Below are 15,758 nucleotides of genomic sequence, written 5' to 3'. Positions count from 1 at the left end.
AATCTCTGTTTTCAAGGAATTTTAGCTAATTAAAGAAATAAACCCTGTTTTGTAGTTTCAGCTTGTATCAGCATGTTTCTGCTAGGAGAGACTCAGCCCAGTCATTGGGGCTGAATTTGTGTCCAGAAGTCTGGAAAAATAGAATATTTTTTCTCTAAGTCTGTTTTGTGACCCTTAATGTTGATTTATTATAGTATGGTAGGTTCCTTCCTTATTTTTCTAAATCATCACCTGCTCCAGAAATTCAGAAATCATGTGGTATCCAGTCCTCATATTTTTCTTTTTCCGGTAAAACTTTACACAACCAGTTTTAAAAATCATATAAGATTATATATATGTCTTTAATAACTAGGTTTTGCTACTTTCATAATTATTAAAAGAGGTTGCACAAAGAAGGAAACAGTTAACTGCATCAGTGTTTTTTCAGAAGACCCAGTTCGTTTCACAGACTTTGCTAGACTTTTCTAGCAAAGAAAACATCCTTTCATGAATGTTAATGACTAAATGTTGAGTCAGGAATAGGATTCTCCAAAGCCATCAGCATTTCACAAGGGCTGAGTTGCAGGGCCTATTAAGGACAGTTTCTGTAAGCAAAGAGGACAGACAGTGTTTTGAATTTTTCCTTCTGCTGAGGTAGCATTTGTACAGGGCTTGCTTCTTTTGCATGTTTCCAACCACAATTTCTCCCATCTGGTCTCTTGTGCTGAGGCTTTCTCTTGCCATGCATGTCCTTATCCCCTGTAACAGCAGAAACAAGCTGGATTTTCCTGTGCTCTTGAGATCAAGATTAGTCCTGAAGTCCACAAGCAACGGAGCCTCAGCATTTACCTGTGCTGGCTCAGGCACAGCACCCTGCAGTGTGGGTGCAGTGTCTGTGTGAATCTCTGCCTCTCCAGGCTGTGCCATGGGGAGAAGAACATGGTGCTGCCTGCACCTATCTACATGGAAGCAGCTTTCAAAAGCTTCCCTGCTGGCCATGTCAGGCTGCTCTGTCACAGAGGACCAGGCCTGATCAGTAACAGGCACCACCTTCATGCCTCCTGGAGCTCAGGCTGAGCAATGTTCTTGGCACGAGACTCTCAGAATAATTTTGGTTGTTCCCATGCTCACACTCAGTTGCTGGGAAGTCAGGGACTAGCTGGCTCTGGGATTTTTCTCTCAGCAGTACAGACCTGTTTTGAATTCTGACCCTTAAGATTAAATCATAAAAATACAACTAAAACCTTATTTGCTTTCTGTGTCACTCATGTATTGTAGAATGATTTGGAAACCAGAAATTCCCTATTTTACTAAACTTTGTGGGAATTTGTGCCAACTTTAACCTCTTTTTCTTGCTGAGAGACTCAGGGAAAGCTGTGAACTCCTTTTCTTAACCTATTGCCACTTTCATTAGAACCTCCTAAAAGAACAAATTCTTTTTATCCTTCCTATACAACTGGAAGTGCTTATCTGAAACAATGAGTTATAGAATTTATTATTACCAGGAAGAAAATGTTCTTTGTGTTTTCTGCCACAGCTGGGGCAATTAAATTTAGTTTTTTTGTTCTGTCTTTTTTTGTGGGGTGGGGAGAAAAGTCCACTTCTCTTCCAATGACAGGGTTTGATTAGAAGTGCAAGATTTCCAGTGTATGCCTGGGAAATGATGAGCTGGAGGTGGGGTTTTTGCTCTGACAATGAAGCAGCCATTTAGGCTGGTAGTTTGATGGAAGGAGTGGGGTACCTTGGGAGCACTGAAGTGGAAATGAGGAATTTGGTCTTTGCCATTGCTGGGGCATTGAAGAATTTGGTCATTGTCATTGCTGGGGCATTGATAAGCCCCAGCAGCCACATTTTTCTTTAATAAAATAAGAAAAAAGTAGACACTAAATTTGACTTAGTGCTTGGGGTTTTTCCCCAAACCCCTCTTGCCTCAGTGGCAGTGTGAATTTTGGGAGATGGACCTTATATTACAAGGATTCCTGAAATTTTTTCTTTAGTGTATTTTGAATTTATTTTCCAAGCATCATGTTACAGCTTTTATTCATCCAGCCAAAGATCTGGAATGTGTTCCCTTCCAGGCAGTCAGGGTTGCTATTTAATCACAAAGATAAATCACAATTGTGCAGTATTATGTCTCCCCACCTTTCCTGCTCCCTGCAAAATCCTGGGAGCGAGAGTGGACTGTTTGTGGGTATAAAACAGCAGAAAAAAAGTAGCATGACAGCATCTTCTGCATATTAAATCTGTTGCTAATTCAGGAAATTCCAGAGACTGGATAATTTTAAGTTTTATCTGAATTATAGGTTAAGATTCTGAAAATTAAAGTGCAAAAGTTTGATAAAATGCAATTAAGCTGCTTGTGCAACATTCACTGGGCTGCTTGATTCAGAATATCTGCTTATAACCAGGGCCTGGTCCTTACACAGTGACACAGTAAAATAAAGTTCAAAATGAAGATGGGGGAGAAAACCAGAAATTTGAGTGTGCTCTGCTTGACATGTTTAAGGATAGCACAAGACCTCAGGCAGTCCCCCACAGTGCTGTAGCAAATTCAGATGAAAGGGCAAGAGATTGCTATCAGAGAAAATACTAAGCAGCAGAGCAGACCTAGCAGTAGAAAAAGACAAGACCATATCTTAATCCTTCTTCAAAGATGTAGCAGGAAGGAGTTTTCCTGTCAAACAGCAGGAGATGTATTGCTACCACAAAAGAAAAAAGAAGGAGATAGAATGTAGGCAGAGCATCCTACAGGAGGGCATTAAAATGTCCCACCTTGCACTGCCTCTGCTGGGACTAACCCTGACAGATGCCCAAGATGACAGTGCTGCTCCAGTCAGGGCTTCCATTAGTTTTGGCAGCAGAAGAGAATTCTGTTTGTCTTTAAAACTCAGACAGCTCCATTGCTGTCTGGCCCTGCCTGAGGTGGCTGCTTGTGTGAGCCTGGGAAAAACTACTCCAGTTTGGGATTTTCAGCTGCAAAGTGGCCTGATGAGTGGGTGTTTGTGTTTTAACAAAGTTAACCTCCCTGTACCAGGTCTTGTCAGCAGTAATGGACTTGCCTGGTGCCCTCTTCAACTCAATGCACTGTGTTTATCAGCAGACAGAAGATCAGATTAACACTTTCTCACTCTGTCTGCAAGTCTAGTCTTTCAATTTTGTTTCTAGCTGGATGTTTCTGCACTACATCAACATATGTATGTTTGGGTCTCTGCTTTGCAAGTACAAGTCTAAGACTTGGTTGTCTGGCAGAGATGTAATTTTTCTGCAAAGGCTGCAGGAGCTTGTCTCTGTGCAGCTTAGATTGATAATGTCTAGAAACAACTTCTGAAGTTGCTGCTGTTTACATTTTTTTTTTCACTGAGATGGTGTAGAATAAAAAACTAGGCATATTTCTTCTGAATGACTGATAGTTCAGGGAGTCAGTTGCAGAAAGAAAAATTTCTGTATGCTCAGCTGTATCTGTTCTGTGTTCCTCCTGAGCCGTGTCTTGTGGATTATTTATATGCTGTGTTTTAAAACTGTTTATAGCAAAAGTTTGCCTTTTTCTCCCCCTCTCACTGCCTGTACTTTTGTCTAACCTGTATCCTGGCAAAATGAGCATGGAGGAAGGGCTGTATTCCCTGATTGTCTGGGTACTTTAGAGCAGTGTGGTCGCTGTGCTGTACATCTGTTTTACTGAGTAAGCTGAGCTCACAATGAAGGAGGGAGGTGTGTTCCGGAGGAGGAAACTGGCAGCACTGTGGCCTGTGCAGGCCTTTGACAGCAGCTGTTTGACAGTCATTGCTCAGGTGTCTTTGTGGAGTACCCGGGAATCAATAATTCCCTGACTTTTGTGATTCCTTACAGGGGGCCATAATGTGACCATTTCACTGCAGTCGAGGACAGGACATACGCACATGCCTTCGGTGGTGGGGGTTTTGGTCTTCACCCAGTTCTGGTTCTGGTTCCCTCTGTCACACTTTTTGTCACTGGCGTTCACCCCAACCTGTGTCATTGGCCTTAACAAGGATCTTAAGGTATGTAATGAGAAGAGAGAAGAGACTGAAAAGTTGCTTGGAATATTTGAGTGGTCTGCAAGGCATGTTCATGGATTTGTTGGTTTTCTTTGCATGCTTCTGACTTGTTTGTGCTAGAAAAGGTACTAACTGGAAGAAATCTGAAAAACTGGCTTAAATTGCAGAGCTTCTGGTGGGAATGAGAACAAGAAAAATGTAGAGAGCAGACACTGACCTCTTTCCTTCAAAGTAACTTAAAAAGAAAGGAACTCTATTTAGAATATTTTGGCAGAGGCCACCCCATTATCACTTAAAGGTCAGGGTTATTTTTTTAAAAAGTGTGTTGCCCCCCTGGCCTCCCAGATAAATTATGTGATATTCTCCCCTAGGAAAGCTAGCAGTGGGAAAAGAGGATTTGTTTGGATTCCTTGAGGACTAAACATTAAACTGAGCAGCCATGGGTACTGCACTTTTCTTGTGCATGTGTTCTTCCAGCTATCAGCTGTGGTACAGCCCCTGTAAGCTGTGTACCATGCTGGGCCTCCTGTGCTGAAGAACTAAGCTAGGAAGTTCCACAAAAAAACTTCTGGATGTGGCAGCATGGGGGTGTTTAAGAACTTGGATTGGCTATCAAAAGATGCTTTCTATCCTTGCTTAAGTAGCCAAGAGTAAGAGAATGTGTGTCACTGGTAACTCAGCCCCAAATGTGCAGTCCTTTGGCAGGGAGGGAATGTCAGTGCTTGGTTTGCCCTCGCGTGCATTGATAGAGCAGATCTTCACTTAGATCTTAAACCAATTTTGTGTTAGTACACACAAACACAGCAACAACATCAAAACCACAAAAGCTTTGAAGCAATGAAAACAAAGCATGGTGTGAATAGGATAGAGTGTATGGAGAGGGCTAGAAGAGCTTGCCAGAGTCAAATTATAGAATAATTAAATAACATTGTTCTAGTTGAACCACTGCCACTGATAACAGTTTCTCAGCTTCCGGAGAGGGAGAAGGGGAAGCTTGTATTCTTTAGAGGATCTGTGTTTGTCTCTGCTGGAAGGAAAATGAAGCTAAAGTAATTATTCTGCTGTGGATTTTTCCCCTGCTTTTCTAGTTTCTAACATTGTTTTAAACTCTTTGTCTTAGATGCCAAAAGTCCAGTACAAGTCCAACTGCAAGCCGTCCACATTTGCCTACCCCCCACCTCTTGAGGTACCAAAGGAAAAGGAGAAAGAAAAGGTATTTGAGCTGCCTTTCTGTGTAAAGACTAACCTATTCTCCCTTCTAGTATAAACATTGACTTTGGTGGTACTACTAGAGAATCTAAAAAGCAAAGGAAAAATTGGCAGGTGCTGTAGTCTCTGAAAGAGAATGCTAGGTAAATTTTCCTGCTGTGCCTGGGACTGCTGATGATTGTGGCATACAAGTGCTTTGCTACTGAATTGCTGCATCCTCCCTTGTCTGAAGTGGTCAAGCAGAAGTATTGAATAAAAAACCTGCTTTCCATGCCCTACTGACTTGTGTGTGCAGTACCCAGCACAGCAGGGTCCTTTTCTGTGACTTGAGCTCCAAAATGCTGCTCCAGTGCAACCGTTGAGAATATTAGGTGAGACACTTCTCAAATAGTCCCATATGGAAGGAGCAGTGGGCCCATGAGCTAGAATAATAGCTGTCAGCTCCATGGATTGCAAACAGGTGAGTGTGGCACTGAGAATATCTCGGTATTGAAAAGGAGAAGATGAGACCTGTGGGGTCACGAGTGGGACAATAGTGGAAGCAATTTGTCTCCTGGCACAGGATGGTAAAAGCTGTTGAGCAGAGCAAAGCAGCAGGCAGAGCAGCCCTTAGGGAGCAATTGTGGAGCAATGGAGACCTCAGGCATGTCATGCTGATGAATGACATGGTGTGAAAACTGTAAAACATCTTACCAGAATTGACTGCTGGACAGGACAGATTTCCAGGCCACTGTGGAATCCAGAAATTAACTCTCATGAAAGGCAAAGCTCACTGCTTATAGCTGTTTTCTTGCCTTTGAATAGGATGAGAATTGGACAGATCTTTTCTCTTTAAACTTCCCTGGCCAAAAGTTAAAATGTGCCAAGAGCCCACATTTATTCTCACCAGCAATGTGACAAATGCTGTTGCTCCCTGACCCTCTCAGAAAGTTTCTGCCATTTGTTCCCAAAAGACTCCAGCCTGGTGGGCTGAAACTCAGTATGCTGTGTTGGGTCACACTGAATGCCTCCTCTGTTGCCATATCCAGGTTTCCACTGCTGTGCTGTCCATCACTGCAAAAGCCAAGAAGAAGGAAAAGGAAAAGGAGAAAGAGAAGAAGGAAGAGGAAAAGATGGAAGTGGTGGGTGCACACTTTGAAACTTAAATGTCTTCTCCCCCCCACCCTTATAAATGTGGAATGTGTGTCATGAAAGTTGACATGCACTGATCTCTGTCCTCTTGCAACCTGTGTTATGAGCAAAGCACTGATACACATTGCTGCAGACACTGGTTAGCACCTTTAGTCTGTGTGTGCACTGTTAAAAGCAAGAGATGCTATTAATTGTGAATCTTGTTATTTTTGATAAATCTTCCTCAGTGTTGTTAAGTACCTGGCTTCCTTAAAGGCAAAAGCTTGTTTTTAGAGGTTTTTGTGCCTTTAACTGCATGAACCTTGTGAGTACTATTTCATTACCTACAGATTTTAGACCCTTATCCAAGTAATTTTCTTACTAATGCAGAAAAGGCTTAATAATTTCATATCCTTGGGACCTCTGACCTTTTATAAAGAAGTGTTGTAGCAGTTGCTTGAGAGTGTCTCATTTACCTTGAGAGCACTGAAGAGTTTAAACATTCTGGTTTGCACATGCTTATACCTCGTATTCTGAAATGTTCACCTTTTTGACATTTATCCACACCCAGCTCAGAACCAGCTGAGGTTTGAGCACAGGTTCCATATGCTGCTCAGTAGTTCTGGTGATTGCTTTGGTCCACTGATGATTTCTTTCAGCTCATAGACCTGACACTGGAAGCTGTCATCTTCATCTGTGAATAATGTGTCATCCTGGAGCAAGCTGAGTAATGGAGAAATTAATTTTTGATGGTTGCTGTAATTTGCAAAACATATGGCAGCTAAAATTCTTGTAGTACTGACAAAAGACTTTCTTTTGTGCCCTGCTCATAAATGGAGATATTCCAAGAACAACTGTAAGCTGAAAGTGCATTGTGGACCCATAGAATTCTTTGGGTTTGAAAGACCTCCAAGTCCAATTTAACCCCAGAAACGACAAGGTCGCCACCAAATCATGTCCCCGAGTCATATCTACACATCTTTTGAATACCACCACAGATGGTGACTACACCCTCCCCTGGGCAGCCTCTGCAAGTGCTTGACAACCTTTTTGAAGAAGAAATTTTTATTAATATCCAACTTAAACCTCCCCTGGCACAACCTGAAGTAATTTCTTCTTGTCCTGTGTCTTGTTACCTGGGAGAATGACCCCCTGTCAGGGAGTTGTAGAGAGTGATAAGGTCCCCATTGAGCCTTCCTTTCTTTAGGATGAGCCCTGTCAGTTCCTTCAGGTGCTCCTCACAGGTCTTGTGCTGCAGACCCTTCTCCAGTTCTGTTGCCCTTTTCTGGACATGCTCCAGCACCTCAGTGTCTGTCTTTGTAGGGAGGGGCCCAAAACTGAGTACAGGGTTCAAGGTGTGACCTCACCAGTCCCAAGTACAAGGGACAGTCACTGCCCTGGTCCTGCTGTCCACACTGCTGCTGACACAAGCCACAATGCCGTTGACTTTCTTGGCCACCTGAGCACATACTGCCTCATGTTCAGTCACTGGCAACCAGCACCCCCAGGTGCTTTCCCTTTTGGCCTCTTTAATTTAAATTTTAGTCTAACAAACCCCATACATGTGGCATAAGATCAAAGGTCTGTATGTAAAATAACCTAACACCATAGGTGTGGCTACATTGTAGACACTCAGTGTCATGCAGCTGGCCCAGAAAATTCATCATCTCATGCATGCAAGGTATAATCTCTGGGTTTGGGTTTTGTTCTCATTTGTCAAGTTTTCTTGTCACCAAACATTGCCTTTTCTTTGAATTGTTCTTACAGTTCTATGTAGTAAGCAAAATGTGCTGAACAGATGCATATTTCTACACAAATTGCTACAAACTACATTTAAGTGCAGGTGTTGAGAGGAAGCAATCTATTAGAAGGGGTTCACATGTTGTGTCCATGTGTGTGGCCAGATTTTTGAAGTTTATTTGGCTGAATCGAGCAGAAAAGCAAGGATAGTAAACAGGGAGCTTGCTGCCACCTGCTGTGTTTGAGTTGAGTGTTCTGCCATGTCCTGATGTTTTAAGTATCATTGCTTTCCTGTTTCCCTCTTATGTCTGTTATATGACTAGTAATCCACAGCTTCCAAGGGATGTGCACAGCAATGAGCAGCTGCTGTGCCAGAGAAAGTCCTGTCTGCTGTTACAGGATGTGCCATGCATTCACTGGTGTTCCCGATATTTTCCTATTGGTTGTTCCCATCTTTTCTGCTTTTTTCTGTTTTGTTTGCTACTCAAATGTTTCTGAGCAAGAGGGAAAAAATGACCCACCTTTTGAAGTATGTAAAGGATACTGGTTTTTTTCCTTCTGCTTTTCTCTGTAGCTGCTGAGTCATTGATAAGGGAGGGATTCACTGTAATTCCCTAGCGAGTTGCTGAGGCCGAGTCATTTTGGGTGAACTGCTGTCACTACCAGTACTGTGAAATGTCAGTGACAGCTTCCTAGCTCCAAAAATACAAGAGCAGCTTTTGGCAATTTTCATATGCTCAGTAATGATATTAAAGATTCTTCAGTTGTGACAAAAAATGATGACTGAGTTTACAGAAAAGGTAGGAGAAAGGGAAAGCAGAGGTTAAACTGTTCCACTGCTACCTCTCGCTGAACTTGCTTTCATCTGCAGCTGAGAGTGAGGCATTTCCCTGCCAAGAGCACTTAGATCCATGCTGGCATTTTCTGTGCCAGCTGATAGATAAATATTAGCATGTTCCTCAGCAAAAGAATGGTTTCTCACCACACTGTGAAATTGCTGCCTGCCTGTACCTTACCTTGCTAAACTGTGAAAGGTTAGAGGTTACTGCTGAAATCATGTTGATCTCTTCTCCCTCCACAGGATGAGAATGAAAAGAAGGATGAAAAAGAAAAGAAAAAAGAGCCTGAACCAAACTTCCAGCTTTTGGACAACCCAGCCAGAGTCATGCCTGCTCAGCTCAAAGTTCTCACTATGACAGAGAGCTGCCGGTACCAGCCTTTCAAACCAGTAAGTGTCACCTTCCCAGTCCATGTGCTTGGTGAGCATTCCCAGTGCTGGGCTTGTTGTAAGGCCCAGAAGTTCTGTGTGTACATGAGAACTCAAGGTTGGTGCAGCACTGGAATGTGCTGCACAGATTTGCACCTTTGCTGCTGTCATATTTCCTTTTTTAATGTCCCTCTCTGCAAATGATCACAGGCAGTTCTAATTGGGGGAAAGTCAGAGCTGCTGAAAACCTTTTTGCCATGCTAATGCTGCTTTATTTTTCTTTCTTCTTGTACCTGTGTCAAATGTGCAGTATGAAAATCAATCAGACATACTCTGTGTATTAATAACATTACTGGAAACATAAAGACTGAGCCATGATCTTTAAAATAGGTGGAGAAGTTGTACAGGTTCAGTGTCAAAGCAGTGAAATACATTAGGACTTGTGCTGGAGCTTTATTACCCTGCAGTGGGATTTATACCTACATGGAGGGCTTTTATCATTGAACATACTTCCTACTGAGTTACATCTGGCTTTAGAAAAGTTCCTTCAGCTCCTGTAAACATAGAGAAGAGAGAGCATGTGATTGTCAGGTGGAGAATGAAGAAGGTCTTTTAGCACTCAGCCCAAGGGGTACCTAACTTCTCCGTGAGATGCTCAGATATATTGCAAATCTGATAAGCTGGCTCCTGAACTCTAAATCCCCTGAGTCAAAGTCTTCTGCCCTTTATTTTTATTCAAGAAATAACATGCTTGACTTAACCCCATTTCCAGGATTATGCATGGGAAAATGGTGTTCAGTAGTAGTAATACTTTTTCCTGGAAAATAGTGATGTTTTTAATAAATGGATTTCCTGGAATTCCATCAGCACATTGGAATTCTCTGTGTGCTGTTCCCTTTTGAAACATCTCCTTTAGCAAAGCAGCAGAAGGGTTTTTTTAGTTTCTACCCTTTAAAACGAGGTGACCCAACTGCTGTTTGGATTGGGAAGATCTGCTGTGTGTTCCAATGAGTGTCCACTCACTGAAATGTGTCTGTTTGCTACAATTTCAAAAGGAGCAGAGTCCTTGGTGGGGGAGTTCAGTTTCCTGCCTTAAAGCCCCATAAACTGGTTTTGAAGACAACAGAACAGTGCAGTTTTTGCTGGGATTAGGGTGTGTAACCAAGGAGCCTCTTGGAATGGAGCCATTCTTGACCTTTGCTCTGCTTTGGGGAATGCCAGAGTAAAAGACCTCTTTGAAATGCTGTTTATAGCCCGAAATCCTGCTGTGGCCAAAGCCCTGATCCCAGCCAGGCATGACACAGCACTGCCTCTTTGCGCCTTGTGTTTCACTCCCAGAGGTGCTGCAGCCTGCCACTGTGTTTGGTTGTGATCTTTGTAATTAATTCCCCTTTGTTTTTATGAGGTTCTGCTAATAGCATTCCTCATTCTGTGGAAACAAGTGATCAGATTAGTCTCTGTTTCAGAGAATCTCCTGGGAGGCAGCTACACAGAGAGGCTTCACTAAGTTTTGTAAACCTGAAAAGATGAGCCTTATAAAGCTGTTACAGTTCAATTAGTTTTCATGTGGAAAGCCCCAGCCTGGGAATGGGGAAAAGCTGTGAATCCAGATGTCACTTTCTATTGAACTGAGACCTAGATAGAAGAAATATAAAAAGTACCCCTGGATAGATGCTGCCCACTCTGTTCCATGCCCTTATCAGACAGAGATCCAGGTGAGTGTCAGATGCTTTGCCCTCTGAAACTCACTCCTGCTGAGGAGTCTCTTATGGCCTAGGTTAGACTCTGTGGCCACAAACACTCCACCATGAGGCAGAGGCAAGCAGCTCTAAATGCTCATGGCACTTGTTTTGCAGCTTTCCATTGGAGGCATCATCATCCTGAAGGACACCAGTGAGGATATGGAGGAGCTGGTTGAACCCGTGGCAGCTCATGGTCCGAAGATTGAGGAAGAGGAGCAAGAACCTGAACCACCAGAGCCCTTTGAGTACATTGATGATTAAGGCCTGAGGTACAGTGTAGTGTGCAGAGTTGCCTTTTTAAATCCCAGTGAAGGAAAAGCCTCTTTGTACCAACTGAAGCAGTTACCAGCACTCAGCATTCTTGGTTTAGCTCTTTGACAGCTTCTGTGGCAGATTTAGAAAAAAGTTCTGTCCTAATTTTAAGAGTTTGGCAGCTTAGAAGTCCACAAGTTCATTCTTTTTGGTCAGACCTGACCCTGTTGTACTGGATCTGCTCTCTAATCTGGCAGGCTTAACTGCTCTTGAGTAGAGCCAGGCTGGGCAGGGAGCAGTGCAGGGGACTAGTCAGCTCCTGAAAGATGGTCCCAGAGGGGCAAATAGTTTACATAACAAAGCTGTCATCTACTTGACCTCAGGGTTCCAGGATTTGTCAAAACAGAACTACTGTTCTGCTTCCTGGAGTTGCCTTGTCTTCCCAGCAGTTCTTAGCAAAATTTAAAGGCACTTCAGTCATGGCCTCTGAATGCTAGTAGTAGATCTGATGCAGGCAATAAATGGTGCAGTTCTCACATTCCTTGGTTAAACTGCCTGAATGGATGTGCAAGTTTCTCCCTGAGAGGCACAAATCCAGTTGCTTTATTTCCAAATATGGGCTGGCGTGTCTCAGGACTCCTACGAACAGAGATTATGCACTTGAATTGGTGGATGGGCAGGGGAACAATCTCCTTGCTAAAAACTGTAAATGTTGTGTCAGTGACAGGTTCGGGTGAGTGTGTGGGGTCAACCAGATGAAGCCTCAATTAAATGCATTTGATTTTCTGATTTCTCTCTCTCCCTTCTCCAGGGTCATCTGAAGAAGACACTATGCTTGATATCAGAGAGACAGGCATGAAGACCTTCCTATTGAGATCTGATGTTCAGTGCATGCAGCCCCAATCTGTGCTGAGCTGAAGCTGATAGTCTGTGTTTTATGGCTGAAGAACAGATATATGCTATTTAGTGTACTCTTTCACAAAACCTTGTTTTCAAATAAATATATTAAAAACTCTTGACATAAAACTGGCTTAAAAAAAAAAAGAAGCTAACAACTTTTATGCTCCCAAAATGTTAAAAACTAAACTCAAGTTGTGGATCCTTGTCCAGCAGAGCTTGATTGATTGCTCCTCTGTACAATCATTGGGATCTGTGCACACCTCTGCACTTGTTGAGGCTGAGCAGGGTCACAGCTGCAGCCTGGCCAGCCATAGCACTGATGCCACAGAGGGCCAGCAGCTGCACAGATGAGGTCTGCTTCCAGATTCCCTCTGTGATCTTCCCCCTCACTTATCCTGGTATTCATGTGATGGTGTGGGGCTGACAAAAGGGCTCTGGGTGTTAATGATGGGGAAACAGGGGCGTGTTTCTCCTTGTTTCAGGGAAACCATTTTCTTTGTGTGTGTGCTTTCACCAAATATGTGCAAAATAGATTATATGAGCAGGTTACATTGCAGGCCTAGATGGAGTGGACCCAGGCATGTAACTTGTCACACTGATGTGTATCATTAGCTAAGGGGGAATTTTAGTCAGGGATATGGAATGAGGAGCAGTCAGAAGGAAGGAATGGTGCTCCACCATTCACTATCCAGCTGGCCCTTCACCTTTAGGGCTGCAACACTTCAAAGGGTGTCCCAGCAGCAAGCCAGAGACTGCAGCCCTGGTCTGCTGCCAGCAAATGCTAGGTGAAGCTCCATTATCTGAAACAGCACTTAAATGCAATGAAGTTTTTATTGTATCTGTGTGTGGGGAGAGTATTTTATGCATGTGAACATACCACCATCTCACGTGCATTGGTAATAATGGAAGATACATCTTGCACGTAGTGCTTGGGAGCTTCTACAGCAGATGGTTTATTTTTTTGAATGCTACTCTAGCAATGGGATAGTCTGCCTTTGTTCTCTGCAAAGCTAAGGAATACTGAGCAGAGGTGTGGGACTGAAAACCAGTTTTGAGTCCTCGGCTTGAGGCAGAAGTCCCTCAAGTTGAAATGTCTCAGGTTACTGGTTAGAGCTTGCAGTTCTCAGCATCATCCAGATCTGTTCTCCAATGGAGTGGAGCCAAGAATGAACCTGAAATGGCTACAGACAGTGTTACTGTCAAAGAAAGAGGGAACCACTGCTCCAATCCCATGGTCAAAACCTGGTATTGTGGTGCAAGAAACAGAAGCAGACAAATCTACATTGGTGAGTCTTCTGGTGCTGCAATTCCTTTCCTTTCAATGGATACCTGTATCCCTTACTCCAGCATGTTCTTACAATGCCAACAAATAATGGTGTGTGGTGTTTTTCAGGTAATTTGATAGTAATGCCTTGTGTTGTAAAATACTGTGGAGAGGGAAAGACTGGGAGAAGAAAACCCTTCATTTCAGCTGTTCAGCAACCTGACAGAGGCCAGATATTGCTAGAGGATTTCTAAAGTCCAAGTAGAAATGCTGGAAACAGCTGGCTCAGAAGGCCCTGAAGTCCTGCATTGGTGCTTTGGCCAAGCTGTGAACACTGCTGCTTTTCATGGGACTTTTGGCCACACTTTTCTAATTGCAACAGATTTTTCAAGGTAATCAAAACATATCTGATGCTTGCTGCAGATCCTCAGTGAGGCTGTGTAAACCTGTATGTGTAGAGCAGCTCCCACCAAGCCACAGGGTACTGCCTGGGGCACCATGGAGGACTCCTCTGGTTCTTGTGCTAAATGATTCTCTTGTGCCTGTAAGATCCCTACTGCCTCTGGCAGTGATGTTTCCCCAGAGCTCCCTTAGCACAAGCAAATGTAAAACCTCAGTCCCAAACTGATTTCTGAGCTGCTATTCTGGGGCTACAAGGTAAGGTTACACACACAGATTTTTAGAGAACATTTTGATGACTGGAAGAAAAGAGCCATGTGTGCCAGGCTGGGGACACTGGGAGGGAACTGGAAATTGGCCTGTCCTCACTTCCCTGTCTTGCCACTCATAGTTTTTTTCTCTTTACTGTGTAAAGGATTGAGAACACTCATAGCAAAGCATCCACTGTTTTGGCTTTGTCCCCCAGCTGCTGTTTTCTCCACCTGGGACAGGAAGATGCTGCTCTGTGTCTCACGAGACACGTGTGTAGCTGAGGCTGATTCCTCACAGGACAGTGCTCAAAAGACTCCAGACAGGACTAGAAATGCTCCTACAGAGTGCTTTTGAGAGTTTGTGTTACAAAACATATCCAGACTATACAATGATCCTATACATGCAATTTTATTTTTTTTTAATCTCTACGTAATTCCTTAGTTTACTAATCAGGCTGCTCTGTGACCACTTGAAGTCACTCGGTGCTTGAATGAGGTGCTGAGCTTTGCTCAATTTCCAGGGTGCCACTTGGGAAATTTGGAAATGGCCAGCCTGTGTGTGTTAGAGGAGGCTTATACAGCCCTAAAAGGGTTCTAGTAAACCTCTAGGAAGAGTCTAGGAATTTCTGGAGATACAAGAGGGGACCTCCAAAAAAAAAAGACTAGAAATGGCCAGGAAATGTCCAGAAGTCTTCTGCAAAGGTGCTAGAAAACCTCTGAGAAGGCTCTGGAAACCTGTGTGATCACTTTGTCTCAGGCAAATGAATCCAGTAACAGCGGGACTGGCTCAGTGCTTTGAATAATGTCATTTGTTTCAGTGACTCATTAGTGCTGAGGAAGTGCTGCTCTCCTGGGCCTGTCTGGGGATGCTGCAGAGGGACCCACCCTGATGGTTTGTCAGGGGCTAATTGGACCTAAATACTCCTGACTTTGCCAGAGGGAGGGGCAGGGGTGACAGGAAGCTTGACTAATGGGTTTCATCTCAATTAACCCATGTGCAAATTAAATCACTTCTAAAGCATGCTGCTCTGACAGATCCCAGAGTCCCTCCAGGAGGCCCTGGACATTTTCTTAGCCTCCCTTTTCCACTCCTTAACCCGGGTTCAAGACCCCTGCTTGGCACCATGCTGGGTCTGAAGTGGTGATGGAGATAAAGCTCCCAAGGCAAGAGGTCTTCAAGGAGGGGGCTGAGAGCCCTAAGCCCCCCAGCACTGCTATTCCTCCCCTGCAGGCATTCAGTGGCCTCATCCTCTCACCTCTCCCCATCACCCTCCTTATCTGTCCCCTTCCTCCCAGGGCCAGGCAAAGCTCTTCCTCCTTGCCTTTCAGAGTGAAGGGTGGGCGCTGCTGATAATGATGATGATGTTGACCATTTATCTCCTGGCAGCTGAAGCACCCTCCACCCTCACCCCTGCCAGATGCCAGCCAGCCCCAGGCTCTGCCCTTGCTTGCTGCTCTTGGCATTGGTTGGGTTTCCAGCCCAGCTCTGGGGCCACCATGAGCCTGCAGCAGTGGCAGGATGGGAGAGTTGGTAACCATGGACATTTCAGGACTGTGCAAGGCTTGATTGGTTTGCTTGTAACCTCTGATGGGACTAATGGGCCTGAAGGCCTTCAGCCAAGGGTGCTGATCTATGCCCAGGGTTGTTTTATGTGGAAGCCATGGTCTTTGGTCCCTCAGTGAAAGTAACTG

At 44.0% G+C, this 15,758-nt stretch overlaps 1 protein-coding gene across 1 annotated transcript in view; it reads left to right on the top strand.

The window, feature by feature from the left end:
* The window catches only part of PSMD1 (proteasome 26S subunit, non-ATPase 1), a 64,405-nt gene extending 52,127 nt beyond the window's left edge, over positions 1 to 12,278 (top strand). The window contains exons 20-25 of the mRNA XM_064385543.1: positions 3,826 to 3,995; positions 5,113 to 5,205; positions 6,230 to 6,322; positions 9,133 to 9,279; positions 11,115 to 11,269; positions 12,064 to 12,278. Coding sequence (XP_064241613.1) covers positions 3,826 to 3,995; positions 5,113 to 5,205; positions 6,230 to 6,322; positions 9,133 to 9,279; positions 11,115 to 11,261 — 650 coding nt within the window. The 3' untranslated portion in view covers positions 11,262 to 11,269; positions 12,064 to 12,278. The remainder of the gene's footprint in view (positions 1 to 3,825; positions 3,996 to 5,112; positions 5,206 to 6,229; positions 6,323 to 9,132; positions 9,280 to 11,114; positions 11,270 to 12,063) is intronic.
* Positions 12,279 to 15,758: the final 3,480 nt, after the last annotated feature.

This window comes from Passer domesticus, chromosome 11 (assembly GCF_036417665.1).
Source record: "Passer domesticus isolate bPasDom1 chromosome 11, bPasDom1.hap1, whole genome shotgun sequence".
Taxonomy (NCBI): Eukaryota; Metazoa; Chordata; class Aves; order Passeriformes; family Passeridae; genus Passer; species Passer domesticus.
This window is presented reverse-complemented; position numbering and strand designations above follow the sequence as displayed.